Source organism: Gorilla gorilla, chromosome 9 (genome assembly GCF_029281585.2).
Source record: "Gorilla gorilla gorilla isolate KB3781 chromosome 9, NHGRI_mGorGor1-v2.1_pri, whole genome shotgun sequence".
Lineage (NCBI taxonomy): Eukaryota > Metazoa > Chordata > Mammalia > Primates > Hominidae > Gorilla > Gorilla gorilla.
In genome coordinates, this window is record NC_073233.2 from 83,288,549 (window position 1) to 83,302,997 (window position 14,449).

At 46.7% G+C, this 14,449-nt stretch overlaps 1 protein-coding gene and 2 non-coding genes across 3 annotated transcripts; all 3 read left to right on the forward strand.

Annotated features, from left to right (window-relative positions):
• Positions 1 to 362: 362 nt before the first annotated feature.
• On the forward strand, positions 363 to 7,093 carry RPS3 (ribosomal protein S3). Its single transcript, XM_019036115.4, has 7 exons — positions 363 to 982; positions 2,099 to 2,229; positions 3,051 to 3,144; positions 3,760 to 3,854; positions 5,424 to 5,611; positions 6,076 to 6,272; positions 7,015 to 7,093. The coding sequence occupies exons 1-6, from the start codon at positions 809 to 811 to the stop codon at positions 6,267 to 6,269; spliced, it is 876 nt and encodes a 291-aa protein (XP_018891660.2). The 5' UTR covers positions 363 to 808; the 3' UTR covers positions 6,270 to 6,272; positions 7,015 to 7,093.
• LOC115936358 (small nucleolar RNA SNORD15) lies at positions 1,796 to 1,943 on the forward strand. Its single transcript, XR_004071850.2, has one exon. It is a non-coding gene; the product is annotated as a small nucleolar RNA SNORD15 (small nucleolar RNA).
• LOC115936357 (small nucleolar RNA SNORD15) lies at positions 5,825 to 5,970 on the forward strand. Its single transcript, XR_004071849.1, has one exon. It is a non-coding gene; the product is annotated as a small nucleolar RNA SNORD15 (small nucleolar RNA).
• Positions 7,094 to 14,449: the final 7,356 nt, after the last annotated feature.

The window sequence follows — 14,449 nt, forward strand, 5'->3', positions numbered from 1 at the left end:
TGGGCAACGGGAGAGAAAAGAAAGAAAGGAGAGAAAGAGAGAGAGAAAGAGAGAGGAAGGAAGGAAGGAAGGAAGGAAGGAAGGAAGGAAGGAAGGAAGGGCCCATGGGACCTTCTGGGACTTCTGTTACAAATTGTAATGGACTTGATGAAAGTAAGGCGGGGTAAATGAGAACAACATAAAGGACACAGAACGCAGTCCCTAGGACACTTAGTAAGTATCAGGTTTTATTATTATCATTTGGAACGGAGGAAATGGGTACAGACTGGGGGACATGAGTTGTTTTGTTTGTTTGTTTGTTTTTTTGAGACAGAGTCTCACTCTGTTGTCCAGGCTAGAGTGCAGTGGTGGGATCTTGGCCCACTGCAACCTCCATCTCCCAGGTCCAAGCAATCCTCCCACCTCAGCCTCCCGAGTAGCTGGGATTACAGGTGCCTGACACCACTCCCAGCTAATTTTTCTATTTTTAGTAGAGACGGGGTTTCACCATGTTCGCCAGGCTAATCTCGAACTCCTGACCTCAAGTAATCCGCCCGCCTTGGCCTCCCAAAGAGGAGTCTTAAATGAGTTTCACTGAGGGATTTCAGCAGATTTTTCATTACAGTGTCCACCCTGAAAGTGTAGGGGCCACAGTTCCACGCTGGTTAATCTCTCTTGCTGTGTGAACTTATACCTGTAATTTCCACCTCTGCACCTCACATTGCTTGTTTTGAAACTATGAGAATTGAACTCTAAGGTCCCCTGAAGTTTAGAACTCCTGCTGGATGAACCCCCTTTCCTGTTCCTGCCTACACTCTTCTTTCCCTTGATGCCTTATTTACGTAAAAACTACATTTCCCATGAGCACCCACAGGCGTGCACGCAGCGCAGCCCTTCGTCGTCGCTCGCGCCCTTTATACTCACTTCCGCCTGCCAGCCACTTCCTTTCCTTTCAGCGGAGCGCGGCGGCAAGATGGCGGTGCAAATATCCAAGAAGAGGAAGGTGAGCGTCTGGGGACTGGGTTCGGGGAACGACGGCGCCGCGCGGGTCGAGGGCTTCTCGGGGTGCCACCGCGAGGCCTGCAGCTCCGTGGCCTGTCCTGGAAGCGGCTTAGGCTTCTTGGCGTTTCTGCGGGCCGCGGATGGCGGTGGATTGAGTGAGAGGCCCGGGCCAGGAGGGCGCTGTGTGGCCGGCTTCCAAGTGAAGCGCAGAGAGATGGGCACCAGGCGCCCCTTCTGTCCCGGAGAAGCCGTTTGTGAGCATTTGTCGGTCAACGGAACTAGTAAACGTGATATTTTGAGGGCGTGTGTCATTTCCCTCATGTCTTATCCCATGGCTTTGGGAAGAGAAGGCAGCAGTGTATTCTTGCCTTAACTGGTCGTGTCTGGGTACAGTCCGCTGGCCCCAGGACCTCAACTTGAAGGGTTGCTGACGGTTGCTTGCTCCGTCTGGGGACCCCGGGAGGAAGCTACCTCGGATTTAACGCCTTGTCATTCCGTGGGAGAGAACTGTGTAAACATCATTAGCTTTAAAAATAGACAGTTTGTCATTTCATATATACACTTCGATGTCAAAATTAAATCCACAGCTTCTCGAGAGTTAGGATTTGCCAGCTCTGCTGGTACCGTAAGGCCAGATAACATGGCTGGGATTCTTTAGACGGTGCAGGTTTTGTCTACAAGTGAGAGAGCTTATATGTTAAGTCTACTTTCTGTTCCTTAACAGTGACAAGTACAGTGTCTTTGCTGTGCTGAATGAAGTGTAAATAGGCCATTAGAGCAGTTTCTTGTTTTGCATGTGGAACTGTTTTAAACCCTTCGATGAAGAGATGATGACGAGTCTGACTTGGGGATGTTCTCTTTGCCCAGGTGGCCTACTCTGTGCTGCGTTCTGTGGCACAGTTTAAAGAGCCCTGGTTGAAGTAATTTCCTAAAGATGACTTAGAGGCATTTGTCTGAGAAGGGTTGCTGCACTCCTGTTGGAACAAGGGTTTGGAACCATTGGTTGGAGGTATTTAGTTTTGGTGAGGGATGCATTGACTAATAAGACTAGACTGGCTCAGGCGAAAGTGGGCCTACACCGATGTCCTAATTTTGAACTTTGCTTTGTTTGGATTAGTTTGTCGCTGATGGCATCTTCAAAGCTGAACTGAATGAGTTTCTTACTCGGGAGCTGGCTGAAGATGGCTACTCTGGAGTTGAGGTGCGAGTTACACCAACCAGGACAGAAATCATTATCTTAGCCACCAGGTAAAACTCATTTGACTGGCCATCACCTATAATTGTTGTAAATGCTAAGTTGGTTTATTTATTTATTTATTTTTTTGAGACGGAGTCTTGCTCTGTCCCCAAAGCTGGAGTGCAGTGGCGCGATCTCGGCTCACTGCCAGCTCCGCCTCCCGGGTTCACGCCATTCTCCTGCCTCAGCCTCCCAAGTAGCTGGGACTATAGGCGCCCGCCACCACAACTTGCTAATTTTTTGTATTTTTAGTAGAGTTGGGGTTTCACCGTGTTAGCCAGGACGGTCTGGATCTCCTGACCTCGTGATCCGCCTGCCTCAGCCTCCCAAAGTACTGGGATTACAGGCGTGAGCCACCGCGCCCAGCAGGTTTATCCTTTATGAACTTAAGGGGACAGACGGAACAGTGAATCTGGGCTTAGTGAATGTAATTGCTTCTTAAAAGCTAGATTTTGAGGCCAGGCGTAGGATCACTTGAGCTCAGGAGTTCAAGATCAGCCGGGCAACATGGGGAAACCCCCGCTCTACAAAAAATAAAAAAGGGTGTGGTGGTGCATGCGTGTGGTCCCAGCTATTCCAGAGGCTGAAGCAGGCTGGCTTGAGCTCAAGAGGTTCAGGCTGCAGTGAGCCATTGGTGTGATCCAGCCTGGGTGACAGAGTGAGACCCTGTCTCAAAAAAAAAAAAAAAAAAAGCTGCGTTTTAAAAATTTTAGTTTTTGTCAATGAAAATTACATGCTTTGTGGCAGAGATTTTGCTACCACACATATATGCAAGATTTAAAGTTACATCTAGCATTTGTGAGAATCTTGAATTGTCACTTTTTCCCCCCAGAACACAGAATGTTCTTGGTGAGAAGGGCCGGCGGATTCGGGAACTGACTGCTGTAGTTCAGAAGAGGTTTGGCTTTCCAGAGGGCAGTGTAGAGGTGAGTGATTCTGGCATGTGCCAGAGGTAATGGCTCTTCAGAATGATACTTCTAAAAACTCTCAACTTGGAGACTTTAATTGTTTGTTCATTACAAATGGACTGGTATAACTGTTGAAATTCTCTTAATAAATAATAGGCTTAACTTTGTAAGCCTATTCTGCTAATGGCTAATGGTTAAAGGATTTTACATTCAACTTGGGTATAGAAATGATGCATATGATGGATTAACTGTCCCCATTGGTGTACTTGGTATGGCCAAAGGAGCCAGGGTGGGAGGGCAAGGAACCTGCATTGTGTGTAGGTGGTAGAAGTGCTTTAGGAATTGAGGGATACTGAAATTATATGCTGTATATGATGGTGGTGTCCGATCTTTTGGCCTCCGTAGGCTACATTGGAAGAAGAAATGTCTTGGGCCACACTACTGGGAGCGCAAAAAATCACGATGTTGAATTTGTGTTGGGCCACAATCAAAGCCATCTTCTGGGCAGCATGCGGCCCGTGGGTTGGGCAAGCTTGGTGTAGAAAGTGATACTTGTGTGGTAAATGCCAAATTTTCAACTTTCAGTTGAAAATAATGGTGATGGTAACAGGATATCCCTTGCTTCCTTTAAAGCTTTATGCTGAAAAGGTGGCCACTAGAGGTCTGTGTGCCATTGCCCAGGCAGAGTCTCTGCGTTACAAACTCCTAGGAGGGCTTGCTGTGCGGAGGTAAGTGTCCTGAGACCTAATGGTCATGACCTTTTGTGTGTGTCAACATATATGTCTGCCATTTGTTAATTTAGCAGATGAACTGTTACAAAGTTACAGGATCTGCTAGTCTCCCAGGGTTATAATAAGATACTAAGCCATGCCCTCACTTAACTGGCAGGCTAACAAGACTACTAAAGCAGCAAGAACTGTAAAGGGTGGTCAGTCCTGTAATGGAGAAGTGTTCTGGGTGCTTTGGGAGTTAAACACAAATAGAACTGTCCAAGGAGGGGACCAACTCCTGTTGGTCTTGAGAAGGCTTTACAAAGAGCCCTGGTGGGGGGGGGGGGGGCAGTGGGCAATGAGGAATAATTAGGCCTGTTACTGGGTGTGTGTTAACGTATCCCTAGGTAGAAGTGCCTTAGTACTAGTAGGATACCATGAAACTTTAGTAGCAATCATTCAAATCTGCTTAGTGTGTTCACTCTTAAGATGGTATTATGAAGAGATAAGATAGACCTGATGCAAAATAGCTTAAAATCTAGACACTTAACCTCTGAGTTGCATGCAGATAGTAGTAATGTGAGGGTCTGCTGGTAAGATTTCAACAGGAAGTTCTTTGTGCATTTTGACTGTATGTAAAGGCACTGAAATGCCTTGCCTAGAGGAATGACAGGAAAGCTGTGCTGTAGGAAGGTTGACTGGTAGGGGTGGGTAGTGTAGGCAAGGCTCTAGGTAAGGACCTAGAAAAGACGGCTTACCTGGTATGAGTGCCAGCTAGGCTGCTTAGAACAATGGTTCTCAAGATTAGTGCCAGCCCCAGACCCACCAAATGGGAAACTGGATGTGTGACTCAGCAATCTGTCTTAATAACCCCTCCACATGCTGTTTGCACACATTGAAGCAAGTTAATGAACCTCTCAGCCTGGGATCTGTTATCTTCTAAGGTGGACCATTATACCACCTCTCGGTTGTGGAATATTAAGTAAAATAATGTGAAAGGGCCTGGAGGTGGCTAGCTCTCCAGTTAGTATCTCGCAGAGTGTAAACTGCCGAATGAGTTGGGGGGTAGGTCATTTTAAAATGTTTTATCAGCGTTCTAATAGCAAGATAGCCAGGATCCTAGGTGGGTTAGCTTTCCTAGTGAATGAACTTCAGAGGTTGCAGAATATTTCAAGGGACCACAAAGTGGGTAATTGTGGAGTGTAAATGTGGTTCTCAGTTTTGGTTATACATGAGAATCACCCAGGGAGCATTTTTAAATAGATATTCCTGGACTTTGCCCATTTAATTGGCCTAGAGTAGGGCCTAGATGTCAGGGTTTCTTTTGTTTTTTATTTTAGCCTGAGGTGATTCCAGTATGCAGCCAGGGTTGGAAAGTACATATTTAGGAGCTTGACATACTTGATGAATATTACCCTAAGGTTCAGAATGATAGGTGTGGAAGAGAATTGGTATTCTTGGGGCCAGACTCTGGTCAAATGTATTCTCCATTAAAGGAACATTGAAAACCAAGTCTTTGTTTTGTTTTTTAAACTTGGTGGAGGTCCTTGACAATAACACAAGTGGCTCTCTTCTGTTCTTTTAAAGGGCCTGCTATGGTGTGCTGCGGTTCATCATGGAGAGTGGGGCCAAAGGCTGCGAGGTCGTGGTGTCTGGGAAACTCCGAGGACAGAGGGCTAAATCCATGAAGTTTGTGGATGGCCTGATGATCCACAGCGGAGACCCTGTTAACTACTACGTTGACACTGCTGTGCGCCACGTGTTGCTCAGACAGGGTGAGCAGCTGAGAGTGCTTGGCAAAGGGCATTTGTGGACAGATTTGGTTTTCCACAGACATCTTAAGTATTTGGGGGAGTTTATCATGGAAGTAGCTGGGCATGTTCATATTCCTTGGTGTATCGATTGCCACGTTGATCTGTAAGAATCGAATTGCTGAGATCTGTCAGATCCAAGAGTTGGTTTGTCCTTGTTTTAGCCATCTGTGTACCCTTCAGTGATGACACGATGACGAGTCAGAAAGGTCACGTCCTGCTCTTGATCCTTGTCAGTGCCATGTTCTGTGGTGCTGTGCACGAGTTCCTTTGGCAGAAGTGTCCTATTTATTGATCGATTTAGAGGCATTTGTCTGAGAAGGGTCCAGACCCAGGGGTGCTTGAGTAAACTGCTTGGTCTCTTTGGTCTTGTGTGATGGGGGCCTTTGAGACCCCAGCTGTGTGCTAACAACTGTGGTGTCCTCTAGGTGTGCTGGGCATCAAGGTGAAGATCATGCTGCCCTGGGACCCAACTGGTAAGATTGGCCCTAAGAAGCCCCTGCCTGACCACGTGAGCATTGTGGAACCCAAAGATGAGATACTGCCCACCACCCCCATCTCAGAACAGAAGGGTGGGAAGCCAGAGCCGCCTGCCATGCCCCAGCCAGTCCCCACAGCATAACAGGTATGTCTGCAAGGGCAGGGGCCTCTTGGGGCAGAATAGGGTCCTTCCGAGTCTTTCTGTTAATACTTGTCTCCCACATTCTGGTAAGCGTTCGGTGAATAAAAATTTCATTTATTTGCTTTATATGGGAGAATACAAGTTGAAACCTGGGGTCTGTTTAACCCTTGGTTCCAATGGGACAGGTGTTTGCCTTTATTCTTTCCAGAAAGAAGTTCCTGCTTTTACTCATGTATATGGAATAGTTTTCCCTTATCCTCCCTTATTTGCTCAAAATTTTTGGCTCAGTGCAACCTCTGCCTCCCATGTTCAAGCAGTTCTCCTGTCTCAGCCTCCCGAGTAGCTGGGGTTATAGGCACCTGCCACCAAGCCCAGCTAATTTTTGTATTTTTAGTAGAGACGGGGTTTCACCTTGTTGACCAGGCTGGTCTCAGACTCCTGACCTCAGGTGAGCCACTGTGCTTGGCTGCTCAAGATTTTCTAGGCACTTTTGCTATTCTGTCCTTTAGCAGCCCCTGTAAAACACTAACAAGCCTCCTGTGGTCAACACTTGGGGTTTTTTTGTTTATAGGTGTTGTGTCTCTAGGTGCCTTGTATTTTTTTTATATGAAAAAGGACAAACCCTTATGTATGCATTTTATTAATGTTGCTGCAAACCCTAAGTGGGAGTGTGTATCCATTTGGTAAATCAGGAACTTAATAACTCGGGTAAAGTTTCTTACTTTTGTGCTTTATTTGGTTTCAGGGTCTCCTTGGCAGCTGTATTCTGGAGTCTGGATGTTGCTCTCTAAAGACCTTTAATAAAATCTTGTACAAAGACACAAGGTCTGACTAGACTGTTCAGTATTCAGACTGAGGGGCATGTTGGCCTCTGGAGCATTACATATCTTCTTGGTTTTAACCATACTTGTGGTATTTGCAAGGGCCAGAACAGTAAGACCCAAGCAGAGCCAACCAGAGAAATAATATTTGTGTGATAGAGAAGGCTGATAGCAAGCAAGGCAGCACCTTGATTCGTTGTCCTGTAGTTCAGAATTGTAGGTTTAGAAGAGGGATATGTTTTGAGTTTTTCCTATGCATAAGGCGATCCACGTTGCACATAGAAAGTGAATATAAATGGCCATTATATTTTGTGTCATGCTGTGCTCTAAGTGTTCTTTACAGATGTACTCGTTAATCAACCTCTCTAAAGTGTAAAGGAAATTTGCTTGCACCACTGAAGGCACTTAAGGCTCAGAAGTAAATTTGCCTAAGCAGTATAAAGCTATCATTAGAATCCACATTCCTAAGTTGTGTTCTCTTAGGGGATCATGGAACCAGTCATTGGTACTACAGGCTATTATGTTCTGGAGAACTGTAAAGAACATTTAAATTGTCTCTGATTTTATCTATCAATGTTTTGAAGTATTTTCTACCGGTGTCTGTACTTCACAAGAAATTCGGCACTATTTTTTCAGGCAAAACTAGTGAGGGACAGGTAGGCTTGAAAATCATGAGACTGATGATAAATCAGATGCTGGTTGATCACAGAGGGGACTTCCAGGCAAAGCTGTTATGGGCCTGGAAGGCCTAATCAGGTGGCTGCTTCCTGGTGATGCAGCCTGGCTGATGAGATAACCCTGGCTCCATAGATGGCTTAGCAGGTGCTGTGATGATTTGGTTGTCTTCTCAATTAGACTGAGCTGCACATGGTGTTTATATTGCTTGGCACATGGTAAGGGCTTAATATTTGAGGTAATTATGTAGGGCGCACACTGACAAGTATCTGCCCCCCCTTCCTTTTTGACTCATAAATTGGTCATCTTAACCATTTAAGTGTACACTTCTATAGTGACAGAGTCAGCCCTCTGTCCAAGGGATTTGCATCTGTGGATTCAACCAACTTTGGGTCAAAAATAATCAAAAAGGATGGTTGTGTGTATACTGAACATGTAGACTTATTTTTCTTATTTTCAAAATACTATATTTTCTTGTCACTTATTTTCTTGTACACTGCAGTGTAACAGCTATGTAGCATGTACATTAGGTATTAAAAGTAATCCAGTGAAGATTGAAAGTCTAAGGATGTGCCTAGGTTATCTTAGGTATAAATACTCTACCATTTTGTATAAGGAGTTTAAGCATCTGGGGATTTTGGTATTTGAAGGGGGTCATGGAACCAATCATTGGTACTGCAGGAAGACTGCTCTATATTCTCATTGTGCATCAATCTCCAGAACTTCATCTTGCAGATGTGCTGCCCCTCCCTCACCTTTTTGAAAGAGCGTTTGATGATTATATGGATTCCTGTCTTTTTTATTTTTTGAGGTGGAGTTTTGCTGTTGTGTACCAGGCTGGAATGCAATGGTGCTATATCGGCTTACTGCAACCTCCACCTCCTGGGTTCAAGCCATTCTCCAGCCTCAGCCTCCTGCTGGCTGGGATTACAGGCACCCACCACCATGCCCAGCTAATTTTTGTATTTTTAGTAGAGACCGGGTTTCCCCATGTTGGCCAGGCTGGTCTCAAACTCTTGACTTCAAGTGATCCCCCCACCTCAGCCTTCCAGAGTGCTGGAATTACAGGCGTGAGCCACTGTACCCAGCCGGTTGAACTTACTTGAACATCCGCAAATTATTTTTTATTATTTTTATTTTTTGAGACAGAGTCTCGCTCTGTCACCCAGGCTGGAGTGCAGTGGCGCGATCTCTGCTCACTGCAAGCCCCGCCTCCCTGGTTCACACCATCCTACCTCAGCCTCCCGAGTAGCTGGGACTACAGGCGCCCGCCACCAAGCCTGGCTATTTTTTTTTGTATTTTTAGTAGAGACGGGGTTTCACCGTGTTAGCCAGGATGGTCTCGATCTGACCTCGTTTTTTTGTTTTTTGTTTTTTTTTTGTTTTTTTTGTTTTTTGAGACGGAGTCTCGCTCTGTCACCCAGGCTGGACTGCAGTGGCGCGATCTCGGCTCACTGCAAGCTCCGCCTCCCGGGTTCACGCTCGATCTGACCTCGATCTGACCTCGTGATCCGCCTGCCTTGGCCCCCCAAAGTGCTGGGATTACAGGCGTGAGCCACCGCGCCCGGCCAAACTTCTGCAGATTAAGTGCTGGGAATAGGCTAAGACTATACTGCGCTGTATATTAGATGAGGTGATCTTTTAAATTCCTCATGAGTTTTCTCCAGTCCACTTGGAAGTTCAGCTGGTGGGAGAAGTTAGTGCTGTTAATTCCCACTAGGGGTTGCTGTAACAAAGGAAATGTGCAGTAAGAGTAATAGCTTAAGGAGAAAGAAAGAAACTTAATGAATTGTGACAGAAAAGTATGTAGATTATTAGCATAATAGATTACTGAATTATTGGAAGAAAGTGCTGTTAATTACCACTAGGTGGTGCTGTGACAAAGGCAATGTGCAGTAAGAGTAACAGCTTAGGGAGGAAGAAATAAACTTAATTGTGACAGAAAAATGAAGATTATTAGTGTATAGATTATTGAATTATCAAAGTGAACACCCCTGTGTAACCATTTAAAAATGCCAAAATGTGTCCAGCTGTGGTGGCTCACACCTGTAATCCCAGCACTTTGGGAGGCCAAGGCAGGTGGATCACTTGAGCCCAGAAGTTCCAGGCCAGCCTGGTCAACGTGGTGAAACCCTGTCTCTACAAAGAGATTTTAAAAATTTGCCAGATATGGAGGCTGAGGTGGGAGGATGGCTTGATCCTGGGAGGTGGAGATTGCAGTGAGCCATAATTGTGCCACCACTCTCCAGCCCAACCTGGGTGACAGACCCTGTCTCAAAAAAAAAAAAAAAAAAACCCAGATTTGCTCCCTCCCTTGTATCTAAGAAGATATGGGAGGCCAGGTGCAGTGGCTCATGCCTGTAATCTTTAGGAGGCTGAAGTTGGAGGTTTTTTTTCTTTTTGAGACAGTCTTGCTCTGTCGCCCAGGCTGGAGTGCAGTAGCACAATCTCAGCTCGCTGCAACCTCAGCCTCCTGAGTAGCTGCAATTACAGAAGGCCGCCACCACTCCTGGCCAATTTTTGTATTTCTAGTAGAGACAGGGTTTCACCATGTTGGCCAGGCTGGTCTCGAACTCCTGACCTTAAGTGATCCACCTCCCAAAGTGCTGGGATTACAGGCGTGAGCCACTGTACCCAGCCTAGTCTTTTACAGAAAACTATATAGGACAAATGTAGAGCTCAGGTGAGCACTTAGTAACCAGAGTTTGAGAAGTATAAATTATGCTGGGACTCCCTCTATATCCCACTCTAAACACAGCCCCACCCTCCATAAGTTACCTTGATTTTCTTTTTTGAGACAGGGTCTGGCTCTATTGCCCAGGCTGGGGTGCAGTGGTAGTGGCACAATTTCACTGCAAACTCCACCTCCTGAGCTCAAGCCATCCTCCCACTTCAACCTCCCGGGTAGCTGGGACTACAGGCACGTGCCACCATCTCTGACTAATTTTTATTTTTATTTTATTTATTTTTTATTATTTTTTGAGACGGAGTCTCGCTCTGTCACCCAGGCTGGAGTGCAGTGGCAAGATCTCGGCTCACTGCAAGCTCCGCCTCCCAGGTTCACGCCGTTCTCCTGCCTCAGCCTCCCTAGTAGCTGGGACTACAGGTGCCCGCCACCACGCCTGGCTAGTTTTTTGTATTTTTCGTAGAGAGGGGGTTTCACCATGTTAGCCAGGATGGTCTCGATCTCCTGACCTCGTGATCTGCCCGTCTCAGCCTCCCAAAGTGCTGGGATTACAGGCATGAGCCACCGTGCCCGGCCTAATTTTTATATTTTTAGTAGAGATGGGGTTTCACCATGTTGCCCAGTCTGGTCTCGAACTCTTGACCTGAAATGATCCTCCTGCCTCGGCCTCCCAAAGTGCTGGGAATACAGATATGAGCCACTGTGCTTGGCATTTACCTTGATTTTCAAAGTAATTGCCTCCCTAGACAGTATAATAAAAAGTACTAGCAAGTATTTTTATTTTATTTTATTTTATTTATTTTTGAGACGGAGTCTCGCTCTGTCGCCCAGGCTGGAGTGCAGTGGCGCGATCTTGGCTCACTGCAAGCTCCACCTCCTGGCTTCACGCCATTCTCCTGCCTCAGCCTCCCGAGTAGCTGGGACTACAGGTGCCTGCTACCATGCCTGGCTAATTTTTTATGTGTGGTGCTGGACACAGCCAGAGATCTTAGCTTGTAATCTGTGCAAGTAGATGGAATCCTGCTGCAGTAGTGGTCATGGCCCCACCCTCAGGACTGCAAAAGACTTCCAGTTAAATACCCAGGTAAAGCCCATCTACAGCACCCTTGAAGGAAAGGCCAAACAAGGACTCATCTTTCCCTCTTTGTGCTTTTGTACCTGGCTGTTTACACTGTTTGCACCCTTGTGACTGACTCCAGTAGAACTTAGTTGAAACTTGTCTTTGTGAAGCCTTCCCTAATCTGGCTCTTGCTGTTATGGACTGATTTATGTCCCCCCAAATTCTTATGTTGAAGCCCTAACCTCCAGCACGACTGTATTTGGAGCCTTTAAGGAGGTATTGTGGCACTGGCTTGGCTCTTGTCATAGACTCTATTGCCTTTCCTGGCTGGGCCTCTCTGCAGCTCCATCTTTCCTACTTCCACAGTGGGGGCTTGATGAGTGAGGAGAGACTTGCTTACTTGTAGCTCTCCTGAATGTTCTTCAAGCCAAGGCTATCATTACACCTCTCTGTTCCTTTCCAATTCAAAATAGGGTTTGGGAGAAGGGGGCAAGAAGAGGCATTGAATATGCAGATGGGGGTACATACTGCCCTCAGGGACTCCTGCCACCACCCCACCACACTGCCAGCTCTCCCATCCTCCACCCCACCAGTGATCCCAAAGTAACTGGATGTTCTCTGCAGGAGAGTAGGAGGTTCAGGCCAAAGGAGCCAAGGCTGAGGGCCAGGGGTCACAGGAAAGTTCGAGAGTCATTTTCTTTCTGTCAGGGCTTCAGATATAAAATCTGATTACCAGTGAAATAAAGATGATACTAATCTATGTGTTTTTATTTTTATTTTATTTATTTTTTCTGACACAGAGTCTCGCTCTATCGCCCAGGCTGGAGTGCAGTGGCGTGATCTCAGCTCACTGCAACCTGTGCCTCCCAGGCAAGTGATTCTTGTGCCTCAGCCTCAAGAGGTGGGACTGCAGGCAAACGCCACCATATCCAGTTAGTTTTTGTAGTTTTTCGTAGAGATGGGGTTTCACCATTTTGGCCAGGCTGGTCTTGAACTCCTGGCCTCAAGTGATCTGCCCACCTTGGCCTCCCAAAGTGCTGGGGTTACAGGCATGAGCCACCATGCCTGTCCTGTTTTTATTTCAACTTGTGAAAATTAACATGTGTTCCAAATAATATTTTAAAACATGTTAGTCTGTTCATAAACATGGTAAAATCAGCCCCTCTCCCACTGCTGAGCTCACCCTCTGCAAAGGCGCTCTCCACCGTGTTTCTTGTATATATATGTGTGTGTGTGTGTGTGTATATATATCTATATCTATATATATATATAGATATATATTTTTTTTTTGAGACTGTCTCAGTCTGTAGCCCAGGCTGGAGTGCGGTGGTGCGATCTCGACTCACTGCGATCTCAGCTCACTGCAAGCTCAGCTCACTGCAAGCTCCGCCTCCTGGCTTCACGCCATTCTCCTGCCTCAGCCTTCCGAGTAGCTGGGACTACAGGCGTCCACCACCACGCCCAGCTAATTTTTTGTATTTTTAGTAGAGACGGGGTTTCACCGTGTTAGCCAGGATGGTCTCTAGCTCCTGACCTTGTGATCTGCCCTCCTCGGCCTCCCAAAGTGCTGGGATTACAGGCATGAGCCACCGCGCCCAGCCCTTCTTGTATATTCTTAAAGAGATACAGTCCATGTATACACCACTGAGTGTGTGTGTATTTTTATCTTTTCCCAGATGCTATTACCTTAAGTATGACAATACTGGCAGCTTAATGCACAGTTTGTTCAGAAGCCATTTTAGAAAGAGCAGTCCTGCCCTCTCAGGGTAACCTCACCACAGCAGGATTTTAGGGAAGACTCCCACATTGGAGGCAAGAACCCTCTGAGCTGGATGCCATCCACAGCAAATTAGGTATTGTATCTGCAAGCAAAAGAAGAAACTGGCTAGCATAAGCAGCATAGAACTTTATTGGAAGGATCTCAGGTAACTCAGAATCTATGAGAAGCCTGGAAAACTCAGCTCTGAAATGAGATCTAGGGAGGCTGGCATCAGGGAACGCAGCCAAGGTCATGGCTGAAAAGCAGTCTGGTCTAGGATGTCGTCACCAGACTCTCCCAGTGAACGATTTTTCAGCTGTCCCTTTTTCTTTGTGTCACTCTGAGGTTTAAAGTTGTGGGTGTGAGCATCTGATTGGCCAAGTCTGGTGTCTGACCCAGCTGCTGAAAAAGATAGCTTTGGCTTCTACAGTGGAAATGAGGCCCAGCCCAGTGCCGTACTCAATGCCCCTCCCCCGCAACTAGGCAAGGTGTTGATGCTGGGTGGCCAAAGCCATGTTGTGAAATTGTCCTTGGAACCCACTGGTAGAAATATGGCTATTGGCAACATGGAGACAAGGGCTGAAGCCTTTCATGGACTTCTCATCAAAGGTTACTGTCGGCCGGGTGCCGTGGCTCACGCCTGTAACCCAGCACTTTGGGAGGCCAAGGCAGGCGGATCATGAGGTCAGGAGATTGAGACCTTCCTGGCTAACACGGTGAAACCCCGTCTCTACTAAAAATACAAAAAATTAGCTGGGCGTGGTGGTGGACGCCTGTAGTCCCAGCTACTAGGGAGGCTGAGGCAGGAGAATGGCGTGAAGCCAGGAGGCGGAGCTTGCAGTGAGCTGAGATCGCGCCACTGCACTCCAGCCTGGGCGACAGAGCGAGACTCTCTCAAAAAAAAAAATAAATAAATAAGAAATAAAAAAGGTTATTCTCAGGCTCTGAAGAGTTAGGTTCTAGTCATTAGGTTTCCTGGCAGCTGGTGACAGACTGGGAGCTGGGAGCTGCTTAACTGATCAGCTTGCCCATCAGGCAAGGAGAGAACACCTGCTAGTAATGTGAGCTCTTGGGGATAGACCCAGAGGGTGAGCCAGTCAGGGATGAAACCACCACCATTAGCGTAGAGAACCAGGAGAAGCACAATGTGTGCTGAGAGGACAGTGGATAAAGGGTTTT